At 43.4% G+C, this 14,912-nt stretch overlaps 1 protein-coding gene across 6 annotated transcripts in view; it reads right to left on the minus strand.

Moving 5' to 3' along the window:
- MPRIP (myosin phosphatase Rho interacting protein) overlaps nt 1-14,912 on the minus strand; it is a 1,106,800-nt gene that overhangs the window by 299,283 nt on the left and 792,605 nt on the right. For 5 of the 6 annotated variants that reach the window (XM_069645743.1, XM_069645742.1, XM_069645740.1 and 2 more), the window contains exons 15-16: nt 8,461-8,577; nt 1,733-5,566 (exon numbers count right to left, since the gene is read on the minus strand). In XM_069645743.1, coding sequence (XP_069501844.1) covers nt 1,733-5,566; nt 8,461-8,577 — 3,951 coding nt within the window. The remainder of the gene's footprint in view (nt 1-1,732; nt 5,567-8,460; nt 8,578-14,912) is intronic. The other variant, XM_069645744.1, reaches the window with a different exon arrangement.

The following is a 14,912-nucleotide window of genomic DNA, read 5'->3' on the forward strand; positions in this document are numbered from 1 at the left end:
GAGCAGCCATTCCGTGACCTAGGGGAAATAATGAACGCTTGTTCAACTAGGTACTGTGAAGTGGATAGTCATTGATTATTAGGCTACAACTGCCAGCAGGCAACATGTTTCAAAGAACATGTGCCGTAACTGGGGACAGAAAAAGGTCTCCCGTCAATGATTCTAAGGCCCCCCCACATTGGCACCCCACAATCACATGTGATTTTAAGCTGTTTTAGTCATGAAAATTGATTATAAATGAAAAATGATTAACTAAAGATAAAAATTTAGAATGGATACCTTGGGGCCCGTTAGTAATGCGTGAAGGCTCCCAAGGAACAGTATACAGGCTTGCTGGGCTGCTAATTTGTAAGGAACTTGTCTGGCTGCATAGGAGACAGAACGGAAAAGGGGGGAGGGGAAGAGAAAGAAAATCACGTAAGCCGTGTGGCTGCGCCGCCTGTATATCTCATGCAGGCTGAGTCTGCCCTGCTAGCCAAGGACTTGAGACGTGGCTGCCCGGCCATGGCCGCTAGTTGTTATGCTTAATAAAATGATTGAGAAATGGCTACAGTGCACTCATTCAAGCAGTGTCACTGGACGGGCTATGCGGTCAGAATGGTCTGTTAATTATTATGGCTTCATTGCCCCGTGGCCGTGAATCGGTCACAGGCCCATCCCCAGGAGGTGTCGATTTTAGAGGGCGCTTACCTGTCTCGAGCTGCACGAGTCGCTTGGTATGGATCCCTGTCGCATCAGACTGTTGGAGCGCAGTGTTTGTGTAGGTTGCTAAGCAACGTTTCTGTTGTGGCTGAGATAATGCGTTGGGGGCGGAGCCGCAACTAGCACAGGTGATTGTAGGGTGCCAATGTGGGGTGCCATAGAACCCTTGGAGGGAGTCCTTTGTGTCCCCAGTTAAAGCACATGTTCTTTGAAACTGTTGTCTGTTGGCAGTTGTAGTGTAATAATCAATGACTATCCACTTCACAGTACCTAGTTCAACAAGCGTTCTTTATTTCCCCTAGGTCACGGAATGACTGCCCGATCCTGAGCTATGGTTCACAGCGGATGATACCTTGACTCAACTCAATGGTCCTGAAGATGATGACCTCAACGCCTTGAGTCATCGAAACCGGTTGACCCCTTTCTGCCTCGATATCCTCGAAGCAGCAGGGATACCCCTTTTAAAATCCAATACCTGCACAGTGGTTGGTATATCGAGCATTACATGTACTGCTCCTTTCTGGTGGTTGACAAGAGATTTTAGACAACAGATGGCACCCATCACACATCCAGTAAACACACTACTTTGTGGGTTAATAAAACGTATTTTACATCCATATGAAATTCCCCTCTGGAATGTTCAGAATGTGAAAAAAATAGGCAATGCCAGTCATCTCTCCCTTGGTATGGGCTATCGTATGTTTTTTAACCATATACCCCAATAATATATTTTTTTTTATTAGAGAGACCGTCTTCTCTCTCTTTCCTTTTAGATAGGCGGCACATCATTGCCGATTTAGGGACAGCGCTCACTCCTACCACCCACAGCCATGCAGGCACAATTTAAAAATGCTGAGTTCCTAGCCTGCAGGCTGGTCATTTCAAAGAGAAGTAATCTGCAGAGGAGAAGCGCATTTGAGGTTTAGGGCTAAAACACACAACTTTGAAATGATCTGTAGGTCCAGACTTGTATCACATAATCCCCACAATATTATCACCTACAACAAACAAACAAGAATAGATGTAAAACCTTAAGATTTTCAAAGTCCTTCTGGTATTTTTCACTCAATGTTGAAGCACTGAATTCCAGCTGTTTATGCTCAAGTTCCATTTTCATGACTTGTAGCTGAGTCTCCAGCTCTTTGATCCGTTCTTTCAGAACACATGTGGGGTCCGGGGCATCACTTTCCAATGGTGGCTTAGGGCTCTGTCCTGCCAAGCAAGCACTGAGAACAGTTAATGAACCTTCTTCAGAAGACCAGGTATCGGATGGAATTAGTTTGTAACTATCAAGTTTCTCTTGAAGATCCTGGATGCTGTGTATGTAGTGAGTACTTAAAGCCTGCAATTCCTGCTCATGGATGTGTTGCTGTTCCTGAACTCGGAAGTGATGCTGGACTTCCAACGCTTGTATTTGCTCTTTATAGAGAGATTTCAGATGGTCTCTATCTTGCACTACAGCATCCAGTTTATTGAGACTTCGTAGTCTCTCTGCCTTAAAGTTATCCTCTGTAGTGGTTAATTTCTCCATACAGTCCCTAATCTCTTCTTCATACCGGTATTTTAACTCGAGCATGCTTTCTCTGTGTTTTGTCTCTACTTCCTTAAGATCCCTCTCTTTTGAGTCCAGTTGACTAGCCTTGTTGTCAAGCTCCTCATTCTCCCGCTGAATGATTGAAATTATCTCAGAGTACTTAGCCTGTTGCTTCTGAAGCATTTCCTGGTACTCTTGCCCAACACCAGCTAGATTATTTGCCTGCTCTTTGCACAAAGTGTCTGTGTTCCTCCAAGCATCTTTATAAAATGTGAGTTCCCTTTCATACTCCAATCTAATCTTGCAGATTGCATACCACAACTGAGTCTGAAGGACAGCATCATGTACCAAGAAGGAAGTATAGTGCTCAGGTTTCATTAGGCAAATCTGTTCAGAAAGTCTATGAGATACTTCAAGGATTCTTTGGTAGCTGCCTATACAATCCTCGGGTGACACTGTTAGTAGCATCTTGTTTATATGCCTAAGAGTACTGGCTTTGTCACTGAGGTCTTGGGCAAGTTCTTCTTTACAGGAAATTAGAGCTTTGCTTCTGCTTTCGGGAAAGTGGTGGGATAATTTAATCTCATCTTGAAGAGAACATTGAGCTGCAAAGGCTGGGTTGCTGAGTGTTGGATTAATTTCCAAGACATCCTTATGAATCTCCAGTATTTTAGAAATCTGGGGTATGATACTTTCGGAGTCACAATTCCTATAGGCTTTTATGATTTCCTCTAGTATGCACTTTTGATTAAAAAGAGCAGTCATATTATTTTGGTAGCCCGATTCAAGAGTCTTAAGCTTTTCATGGAAAGCTTCCTTCATCTTTTGCGCCGCAAAACTCAGCTCTGCTTTTATCAATGTACAGTTTGCCATTTTATCAGTTAAATATTCAGGAAAGCTATCATGAACAACTTCCTCTTCCTCCTGTACTTCCTTTTCTAGTGTCCGTATATCTTTACTTAATGTGTACACCCTGCTCCAAAATTCATTTTCCAAGTGCAACTTGTTTGCTAAAACATCTGTTATGGTCATAGAGGAGTCTAGTGGCTCCACAGAAAAGAGTTCTGCTGTCTGATGAATTTCATGGATGGCTTGCGAAACCCCAGAATCTAGGTTTTTTAAAGTGCCTGCTATTCTATCTAGTAAAGAGGATTCGAACGCCAGCTTCTCAGAAAGCAATCTCAGCTTGTCTTCGCCAGACAGTTGCGGCTCATTCTGTGAACTTGACATTATCTCCACTACCATATGCTCTCCCGCTTGGGTTTCAGAAAGAGAACTATCGCTACACTGGACATGAGACGAGGGAACCTTCTGCAAAAACTGGATCAAGCTTGATAAATTTGCTTCCATGCTGGACAAATTAAGAAACCACACTTCCAGATCTTTTTCTCCAGTTAGCATAGATGTTAGCTTTTTTCTGCATGTCTTCAAACAGGAAAGCACTTTATCTTTTTTCACATGGAAGTCTTCGAGTTCCTTAAAACTGCATTCCTTTATGTTTAACTTTTGCTCTTGCTCTTCCAATTGCTTTGTCAATGTATTGACCTGGGTTAAACTGCTCTGGAGCTGGTCTCTGAGCTGGGACTCCGTTTTAGTCCATTGGCTATGAAGGTCCAATATTGTGTCTTGATTCTGGCTCTTCTGACACTCTAGTTTCAATGTTATATCTTTGAGTTTTTCTTCTGCAATATAAAGTTTAGTTTCCAGGGATTGAATTACAGATAGATGGTTTTCAGTTTCACCAGCTCCAGAAGAAAAGTAATAGTCAGAGGGTTCAGAAGATGCACTTTCTTCAGAAAGTGACCTATCGTGACTGGTCTCTGAAGATATGCTGCTAGCCCAGTTTTTCTCCGAACCTTCTGTATGCACATATTTCTGGAAATGAATGTTAGAAAATCGGATTCTCTGTCTTTTTGCCCCAATGTTACTAATTTCTTGATTGGCCATAGCTTTATGTGGAGGCTCTCTAGCTTGACCTTCTGAAAGCTCCATAAGGGAGCTATGGTCTGTGCATGACACTTCTTTGCATTTTTCATTGCTTTCCTGGCTGTTGCCATCATGCTGAGTGTAAGATAAATTATGAAGTTTGGAAAGAGGTTGCGCCAGGCATTTAAAGTTTGAAATGTGATGTTCACAAGCATCAACATCAGAACCAAGTACTTCTGTTCCTCTTGTATTAGACTCTGGGCTGCAGTTTTCCAGTTTCCTTAAGGCATCCTGCAATTTGCTTTCAGTTTCCTCTAAACTGTTGCCTAAAGCAGCCATTTTAATTAAGGCCTCGTTGATATCCTGATCTTTCCTCTCTACCACTTTTGCTTGCCCTTCCTTCACATGCTTCAGCTCATCTTCCTTTTCTTTCAACACCCTGTGCATTCTCCTGAAATCCAGACATACTTTTTCAAACGCATTCTCCAGATTGCAGTAATCGCTCTCTTCCAACTTCAATCTTGTCTGAAGTTTGCCAACTTCACTGTCTGATTCTGTGACCTGATTCATCATCTCTTGGCATCGACAAATCAGGCGGTCCCGCTCTTCTTCCAGGCCCCTTATGCAGCCAGTGAGTTTCTGTATACTAGCCTCTTTAAACTCTAGCTTCTCTTCTAGCACATGCACAATCTCACTTCCTTCAAGTTTCACATTCAGTTTCTCTTTCTGAAGAACCTCCATTTGCTGCTCATCATCCTGAAGTAACTGTTCATACTCTCGGACCTTATCCTCTGTTTCTTTCAAGTTAAGTAATAACACTTGTTTCTCCTTTTCACCACTTTCGAGTAATATTTCATAATTCTTCTGTAGCTTTTCCTCGGTTAAAATGCGAGCCTTTTCACTGGCTAGCAATTGCCCACTCACATCTGCCAAGCGTTCTTGAAGCCGCTGCATTTCTTTCTGATGGTCCCTTTGTAAAGCTTGCTGCAACTCAAGATCCCTTAACTCTTGAGTCTTTTCCAATAGCAAGGCTTCAGCTTGTTTTAACTTCAGCTCGCTGGATTGAAGCTGAGAATTCAGCATAGTTTCTGTGTGCTGCCACTCCTCCTGCTGCTCTTTTGCCTTATCCTTCTCAGTCTTCAAATCACTTTTAAGTTTGGCCAGACTTTGCTCTTTGATGGACAGCTCTGCAGCAGCACTGCTTAGGCGTGCTTGCAGGCTCTGTGCTTCGGCTTCATGATGTCTGATGATGTCCTTTGCCTCCCCGTAGCTAAGTCTGATTGCCTGAATTTGCTGATTGAGCAACTCTTGCCGCCGACACTGTGCTTCCAGCTCATTTTGGAGATCTTCATTAACTTTATGGAGTCTCTCCCAGGAGCCTGACGACGAGGCAGCAACCTCAGTCTTAAAAAAATTGATTAAATACTTGATTAGTAACACTCTAGGCTCCAGGATCTGAGTGTCACACCTCTGGCCAGCAGGGCACTTTGAAAGCCCAATTTCATTTGTTTTCTATCTAAGTGGATGTTTTTTAGGAGGGTTGGTCTACTGTGCTTAATTTACATTAGTGCCAACAATCACATGGTTTGTGATTGTTCACAATAGAAAACATAGAAAAAAAACATTTAAAAAGCTCTAATAAAATAGGAATACTAAGAGAATGAACATAATGTGAATGCTGAGAAGACTGAAAGACAAACGGGCAGGGGGACACAAACGGAAAACGACAGGAGGTAAATCAGTTTATACTTTGTTCAACAAAATAAAAACAGTTCAAAATAATTCATAAGAAGTAGAACTGAAAGCAAATGACTACCGCATGCAAAATACAGGAAAAGGAGATTAGTGGCATTTTCATTTTAATAACATTTATAAGGATTAACTCAGCTTTCATGTTTATGAAAGTTCCATTGAAACAAAGGATCTACATTGTGCCTACCTGTGGAGACAACACACAAATGGAAGGGGGAATGAATGTGGGGAGAGGAGAATCCAGAGTGAAATTCAAAAAGTTGTGTAAGCATGCAAGGAGAAAAACAAAAATCACAGACAATCAGGCAGAGGTGAGAGAAAGATACAGCAGAAGTAGTAAAATGAACCGGAAAAAAAAAGAAAGCACAGCCTTAAAGCTTAGGATTCAACCTGCCTTGCTGTATTTCAGTATTGATAGGGAAAGCCCACAGATGTGACACTCAGTTACATAAGTTAAAAACCATGCCAAACACCACACCATGCAAGATTACTGCTTAGACAGGTTAGTAATCAGACCTCAGATACTGCAAATTAGATTACATTTATATTCAAATATGCACTGTTTTCTTCAAACTTGTATCAGTGTAAAGGGGTCTAACATGTTCACCTTCACCTTACAGTAGGAAAGCAGAGAACAGTTGAGTTTTTAAAGTGAGTAATAGCTAGATTTTAGAACAGCCTCCTTATAAAGAAATGTGCAAAGGCATAGTTAATACAAATGCAATTGTGCAAGTTATTGCTAACTGTGTAAACAAATATCTACATGTTTTGGACACGCTGCATATTATAAGATATATGCAATACACAAAAGGGCGGACCTAAAATTTAAAGTAATCAAAATGTGCTAAGTTGGATGTGCCGTGACCCAAATTCATGGCAGTAGACCGTCTAGGACATTGAAGGAATAAAGAGATGGCAAAAGAGGTGCTTGGCCATTCCTCCTTGTTTAACAAAGTACAGGGAACTACCCACCGCCACCAATTAGAAACACAATTTAATGTAAGGCTTTCTTTCACCTTTCAATTTCTATAGAATCATACTATTGTAGAGGCGTTCATGATGATGATGTATTAAGGAATAGTTTGATAGAGCAAATGTCATTACAGGGTTTGAAATTGCTGGGAGCAATTTAGCATCTGGCTCTAGCCTAGGAGAGCCTGGTTTGTTAGAAACCAACACCTACCAGGAGCTACATTTGTCTCCTTGGACCAACTGGTTCCTTACAAACATGTATATGTGACTATAATACATCTAATATACATTTAAATATAATGCATCATAATACATAATGGGCAAAAAGGTAAAGTAGCATCTCCTAGTAGCTCCTGATTCCACTGCAGTAGCTCCTGCCTACATGGTGTTGCCCATCACCCAGGAGCTGGTTTTAGCTCCTCCTAATCGAATCTTAATTTCAAACCCTGACATACATTATTAATTCCTTCATACAAGGAAAAGGCATTGCTCTGAACACAACAGTTGTAAAGTAGACCACACTTATTGGCAACATACGACTACACAGGTACTGTTTGTGGAATTTTAAAGTGGAATTGTTCTGAATGGGTTAAAGAAGAGAAGCCATTAACGGTACCTTCTCTAGAAGTGGTTCCTGTAGACCTGCATTCTAAAATATGGGGCCAAAAACAGAAAGAGACTGAATCAGCCCTGACATTTTCTTCTAAATCTTCCATTTTCACCTGCCGTGTCATTCTGTATTAAGATTAGTGAATTATAGAATGATTGTAATTTTGTTAGGTTCTGTTTTACAGCAAATTTACAGCTCAGAAGGCCATAGCCGTCACACTTGCAATGGCGGATGCAATCTGTGACAGCAGTGAAAAGTTATTTCCTGGCCCAAGAGCGAGCAAATCCTGATCAAAAGTGAATTTTATCATCTCGCAGTATTGCTGGGAGATGGCCGAAGTAGAACGTGGGATACAGAAGAGTCTCTTTGCATGAAGGGTTTGCAGAATGTTTTCATTTGAGTGGTGACCACACCAAAACCAAATGCACAGTAACTAATAAGTACTTCATTAGTGTGCACCAACACCACCCTTTACGGGCTATTGCAAAGATCTTTGCTGATGAAAAAAACACTTTCCACCCACCCTCACTCTCACTGGGAGAACTGGGTCTTGATTTGATTTTGAGGGCAACATGGTGTGATAGTGGTTCTTAGGAGACTGCCTAGCTGTTATTCCTCCATGCACACAGTAGTGAAGACGGACAATATTCTATTAACAGTGGCCAGGATGTTAAGATTTTGTGTTTCTGGAAACATGCTTGCTGGCAGGCTGATCAACAAATATGAATGATATACACCACATTAAGATGCATGTTCAGTAGCTTCATTCCAGCAGATCTTAGAAGAACAGGTTACTGAGCCACTCGAATTGGGGTTACAAGCTTGTGTTCAGACATATCTTAGTTTTTGTTTTGAGGCTTCTGGCCCCTTTGCACATTTCTTATTCAAAGAAGACAATTCAGCCTCTAGGTGATTTAAGAGTTTTCTTATAAATGTAACTAAGAGATGGAGTTCATCTCTGTACCTGCAATACGTAACCATCCCTGGCACTCTGCTGACGGTTCAGGGCTTCCTTCAATCGGTCTTGCAGGAGGTGATTCTGCTCTAGGAGTTGGGAAACCTCTTTCTGGTTCTGTTCCAACTGTTGTAAACAAATACAGAATACTCATGCACAAAATGGAGTGGTAAAATTAATATCACTGCAATGACACAATTTGTCTATCTTGAGTTTCTTTAAACATGTAATGGAAATCTTTTTCAATATTCATGTTCACTGTAAAGTTTCTTTACAGCAGTAATTACAGTCTTTCCATCGCATGCAATACAGTCATTCTGAATGATAAACTTCACAGTATACTTTATATCTGTATCCCTATATTGTTGTAAATTCATTATAATATATAAAAGAAATTGTGTGCATATTTTACTAATTTACCTCACTTTTGTAAATATTCTGCTTTCCATCTAAAACATGCAGTGAGCTAAATTGGCTAATCTAGATCAACCGTGCCTACTAAAGTAATGAAATAACACTTCAAAAATAGAACTAATTATATGGTGCCACAGCATGCTATATGATGATGTCCATCATCACTAATCCAGATTCAGGTTGCTAAACCTCCAGCAATAGAAAGTAAGGTACATAGTCTTATATAGTGCCCTGCCAATAATGTTGGCCTTGCTGCATGTGGCTCTGTACAAAGGCAGGCGGGGAGGGGTGTTAGTGGAATAGAAGGACGGTAGATGCAGAAACTTGTGGTGTTGAATATAGATTGAAATCACTCGCTACCTGTGTGCCAGTATGGATTCTCTGTGCTGAGGTGCAGAGGGTGTACCTGGAGCAGTTTAATCATAAATTCAGCCCCACGGTGGAGAATGCAGAAGTGATTGCAGTGGGGGGTGCTGATAGCAAATGGAAAGGGTAGGAGTGTATTTGGTATGCTAGACCTGATGGGTCGTCTGATTGAAATTCTAATTGTATGGGTACATTGGTTTGTTGTTCCCTAAGCAGGAGGGACAGCAGAACGGTCTCCGCTGTAGAGTGTTGTGTATGGCAGTCTAGTCATCTAGTCTGTATGAGGCAAGGCACAAGGAATCCGATTACTTGTGTTGTCAGTCTTGGTTAGTCGCTGCTTATTCGATTCATTCAATTGAAGAGCCATATCTTAATCTGTTTCCTGAACGGCAGGTGGTTCTCTTCCATGCTTAGGATGGAAGTTACAGAGTTTGGTACCCAGTAGGAAGAATGAGGATCCTCTTTGTCTTTTCCTGTTAAAATTAGGGATTGGGACTATAGTAGTGTTACTTGACCATCGAGTTTTGGACTGTGTTATGCAGGAATTTCCCTGTCAAGGAAGCTGTGCAATTTCCATGATAAGTGTGGTGGGGGATGCAGAGGGTTTTGAAATGTATTCTTTTCTTGACATGAAGTCAGTGAGCATGTTTAGTGCTCGGGTGATTTGCTGGAACCTTATAACCCCGACAAGTAGTCCGGTTGCTGCATTTTGTTTTTCCATGTGGTATTCTGTGAATCCAGGATAGATGCTGTTTGTGTAGTTCCGTCTTGTTAGCACTAGTGATATCACAGCAATTGTTCAGTGGGGAAAGGAATAAATATGGTATGGAATTTTTAAGGTACAATTCATAGTAGCATGCAGAGCTGGGAAAACATTTCCGATAATGGCTCCCACCTGCGTTTCAAGTGTCCTTCAGGCACAGACACAAACATCTTTGGTTCTTCCAAATCCTGGTCCTCTGTGCCCACCCACCCTTCAGATCACCAGATATTCTATGCCTGTAGTGAAGCTCGATTGCTCTTTTTTTTCTCACTCTCCCTCATATGTCCCAAAATCATCATTCCGTTCTCCATAGTCATGTCCTCCATTTTCCTCCTCACCCCAACCCAGGATATGAACATTACTCCATATAAAGTCACAACCTGCTTCCAAGGAGGTCCTCAACATCTTAACACTTCTAACAGACCCACTACTTACTGAACCTTTGAAAACCAATCATTGTGCCCCTATCTTTATTGAAATGGATATTCTACAGCAGTTACTCCTTCGAAAATAGTTCACAGACTTTGCGATAGGACAGACATCATTTGCAAATATTTCCACTCTACTCACTATCCTTAATGAGCAACCCACCCTTCTAGGGCCACCCCCCAAACATGCCGCTTCTCCTAATGTTTTGGTCTACAACTTCCATGATCCTGTGACACTGGCTATGTTGGCTATGACTAATAGGAATTGTAGTGCAAAATATTTGGGGAGCCAAAGTTTTCAGAACCCTGCCTTTGGATAGGTCAATATGCGGAGGCAATTCTAAATTCTTCAAGTTTCATAGTGTCATCCTCTACTACTATTTTGGCAATGCCCCTGCATTCGGACAGTTTGATGATTGGGTGGCTGAGTGTTAGGAGGAGTACCAAAGCCCTAAATTTAGGTTGTGCAGGTACCTTCTTAAATTTAGCCGCTTACCTTAACTCAGTGAGTGGTAGGTGATTGTCAAGCTAACAAGGCCAGCTCAACTGTTATGGGATAGCAGGGTAGATAAGGTTACAATATAAGACAATATTCTTTGCACAAAAGACTATCCAGAGGTATGACGAATTAATGTGTTAATACATTTGAAGTTATTTCCTCCAGTTATAGTTTAGCTCTTGAACATAGTGGTTAGGGTCAATTGCAAAGTGAAAGGTCAGCTGTGACCTTAGGGTATCCAGTAAGACAATTTGGACCCTTGGTGCACCATAAAATAGACTGTCTCAACTGAGAATTAGCGTCTCGTATGACAAATTCGGTGAGACAGATAGCCTTCTGATTGGCTGAGCAAGCCACTGGTGCTGATGCTATGTGGTATCTAATATGTTTGAGTACAAATGTCAATGTAATGTTAGGGCCATTACTAAATTTGGGATACGTTTCTGGATCATACTGGTGCTTTGCAACAGCGATTCAAGTGATGGAATTGTTTGTGTATCTTTAGCATTTTCTCACCATTTAATCATTATCAGCAGCTTTGTGGCAACTAGTGATGTTATTGTGCTAATAAGGAGACCTGCTGCAGTAGGTTTAGTGCATATGTCTGGTTCATCAGAGGTGCAGCTGTGATGTGAGGAGTCAGACTGATTTCCAGCTGAGGAACTGAGGTAGAAGAACAAGTTACTTCTTACCTGGTAACGTTCTTTCAATGGGATGTTCCTCCGATGTATTCCTCATCTTTGATAGATCATCTCCCAGCTTGCTGGCCTCGGAATTTATTTTCAGTAGAGGGCGCTGCACGTCGACGTCCCTTGAGCCGATGTCCCTAAACAGCCTCCGTATCGGCGCTGACGTCATCACGCGTATAAATAGACTCGCGCACCGCCCGTTGCTCAGTTCCGTTTTGACGTTAACAGTTGTTTTACATGAATTGGTCATTGACCTTGAAGGAGCGTAAGATGCAACCACAAGGGAAGTATTACTGCGGGGATGGATGGGAGAGGCGATAAGGAATACGTCGGAGGAACATCCCCATCGAAAGAACGTTACCAGGTAAGAAGTAACTTGTTCTTCGAAGGGATTGTGTCCTCTGACGTATACCTTATCTTAGATAGACTCCCATAGCAGTGGTGTGTAATTGGAGGTGGGAGTAAAACGCCATGTTTCCTTTTAGGAATGAACAGAATGTAATACGGCTTTGCCAAACCTAGTCTCTTGACTAGAGGAGGAATCCAGGTTGTAAAATCTTGTGAAGGTATGTGCGGACGACCATGTGGCAGCCGCACATATGTCTCGAACCGGAACCCCTCTTTGGAGGGCCGAGGAGGCTGCGATACCCCTGGTTGAATGAACCCTAAGATTTTGAGAAGGCTCTTTCCCTGCTAGTTTGTAACATTCCAGAATGGCCAAAATAATCCATCTGGAAATGGTTTGTTTTGTTATCGGTAGTCCCAATTTGTGCCCTGAGTAAACTACGAACAGTTGGTATGCTTGCCTAATCCTAGCAAGTCTGCTGATGTAAAAGCTTGAGTGGAAGACGAATTGGGGGGCAGATGGACATGTACAGAAGGTCCGGGTACCACGTTCTCCTGGCCCAGTCTGGGGCAATTAGGATCATGGTCCTCCTGAATCTTCTCAACCTCCTGATCATTTGAGGAATCACAGGGACTGGTGGAAACGCATACAGGAGTGGAAACTCCCAGTCAACTACAAACGCGTCCCCTAGAGCTCCTCTCGGGAGAAATTCCCTTGAACAAAACAGATCGCACTTCCTGTTGGTACTGGTGGCGAACAGATCCACTTGAGGGGTTCCCCAAAGGGCGAAGATCTCCTGAAGGACTTCCTGAGCTAGTTCCCACTCGTGGGAGACTGTGCCCTGCCTGCTCAGAGCGTCTGCTGTCAAGTTCTTCTCTCTGGCTAGGTGAACTGCCGATAGAGAGATTCCTTCTTGAATTGCTCAAAACCAGAGCTGCATTGCCTCTCTGCACAGTGGCAGTGATCCTATGCCTCCTCTTTTGTTGAGGTAGTGCATAACCACTGTGTTGTCCGTCATTATCAGGATGTTTTCCCCCGTACAGATGGCAGAAAAGCCTTCAGCGGTAGTCTGATTGCTCTCAGCTCCAACAGGTTGATATGTAGTCTGGACTCCGATGGAGACCAACGACCGCTGTTGGTCAAGTCGTTGGTATGGGCCCCCTGCCCCGTGAGTGAGGCATCTGTGACTACTGTTATCTCCGGCCATGGTTGCCAAAACAGTTCTCCCTTTGAAGATCTTTTCCTGGCAGGCCCACCACTGAAGGTCTCGAGCCACATTGTCCGGGACCTGAAGGAGGTCCGTCATTCTCCCTGAGAATTGCGACCACCGAGTTCTCAGTGCCCACTGAAGAGATCTCATTCTCAGGCGAGGCTCTGGCACAAGGAAGATGCAGGATGCCATGAGGCCTAGCAACCTCAAAAAATCTCAAAATAAATTCTCAAAAAGTCGAAGGCTGGGAGATGTTGGGCATTTTGAAACTTGGTGACCATCTGCAGAATATCTTGAGCCCTCACCTCTGGTGGCGAGGCTTTTCCCAGGGAAGTGTCCAGGACCGCTCCAATGAACTGGAGTCTCTGTGATGGTATCATCTGTGACTTCTTTAAATTGAGGGAGAAGCCCAGTTTGTGAAGGAAGTGGCAGACATAATCCAGCTGAATCTGAGCTTGTTTCGGAGATAAAGCTCTGATCAGCCAATCGTCCAGATAGCGGTAGACGTGAATCCCTTCCCTCCTTAGACTTGCAGCCACTACCGACATTAGCTTGGTGAAGACCCTCGGGGCGGAGGTCAGCCCAAATGGCAGAACTCGAAATTGACAATGAGAGCCGCCAATTGCGAACCTCAGGTATTTCCTGTGTTTGAGATGGATTGGCACATGGAAATAAGCATCATGGAGGTCCAGAGATACCAGCCAGTCCTGGAGCTGGAGGGCTTGAAGGATCTGAGAGAGAGTTACCATCTTGAACTTGTCCTTTCTGAGGAACTTGTTCAATTCTCGCAAGTCCAAGATAGGTCTCAGTCCTCCGTCTTTCTTCGGTATGAGAAAGTAGGGGAGGGGGGGGGGGGGGGGGGGGGGAGTACCAGCCCTTGTTCCTCTCCGCTACAGGTACTGGTTCTGTGGCACCTTTCTCTAGCAGGTCTACAATTTCCTGCAAGAGGAGCGGATCTGGAACTTTCAGAGAGCTGTTCCCCGGTGGATGACTGAGGGTTGCGTAGAAAAGGCAGGCAGTAACCTTGGGCAACTGTCTCCAATGCCCAAGCATCTGACGTAATAGCCTGCCATTCCGTCAGATGTTGAGTTAACCTGCCCCCTACTGGTGTTTTGTGAGGAGAGTCCTCAGGCGGTTTGGAGGCGGCTGATGCAGATGACGAGGGTAAAGAGGCACCTGCTGCAGCTTTTGTATTTTTAACCCGTCCACCTCGGGTGAATTTTTTCAGACCCCTTTGAACCGGCTGTCCTCTGCCTCTTCCGAATGCGGAATAGAAGCGAAAGGGCTTACCTCTCCAAGAGGTTCCGGAGGGACGAGATGGTGTCTGACGGATTGCAGCTCCCAGGGATTTTGCTGCTGCCTTTGATGTTTGTAGCTTTTCTAAACTGTCCGCCTACTTACCAAACAAAGAAGAGCCGTCAAAGGGCATATTCAAGAGTCTGCTTTGCACATCTGGAGCAAAACCAGACTTTCGCAACCAAGCAAATCTCCGGGTTGTTGTACTTGCCGCCATGGCCCTGCTGATGCTGTCAGCAGAATCGATGCCAGTTTGAAGGGATTCGCACATAGCGTCTTTACCATCCTTGATGTTTAGGAACGCTTCCCTTTCTTCTCCCTCCTGGAGTCAGCCGCTGATGAAGCACACTCCCAAAGTGTGTGGCTGAACCTTGCGAGCGTACAAGTAGCATTGATGGATTTCAACGCCATGCTACATGCAGAAAATACTTTTTTGGCAATAGAGTCATA

The sequence above is a fragment of the Ambystoma mexicanum genome, chromosome 2p (assembly GCF_040938575.1).
Source record: "Ambystoma mexicanum isolate Mex_15411 chromosome 2p, UKY_AmexF1_1, whole genome shotgun sequence".
In the NCBI taxonomy this organism is placed as follows: domain Eukaryota; kingdom Metazoa; phylum Chordata; class Amphibia; order Caudata; family Ambystomatidae; genus Ambystoma; species Ambystoma mexicanum.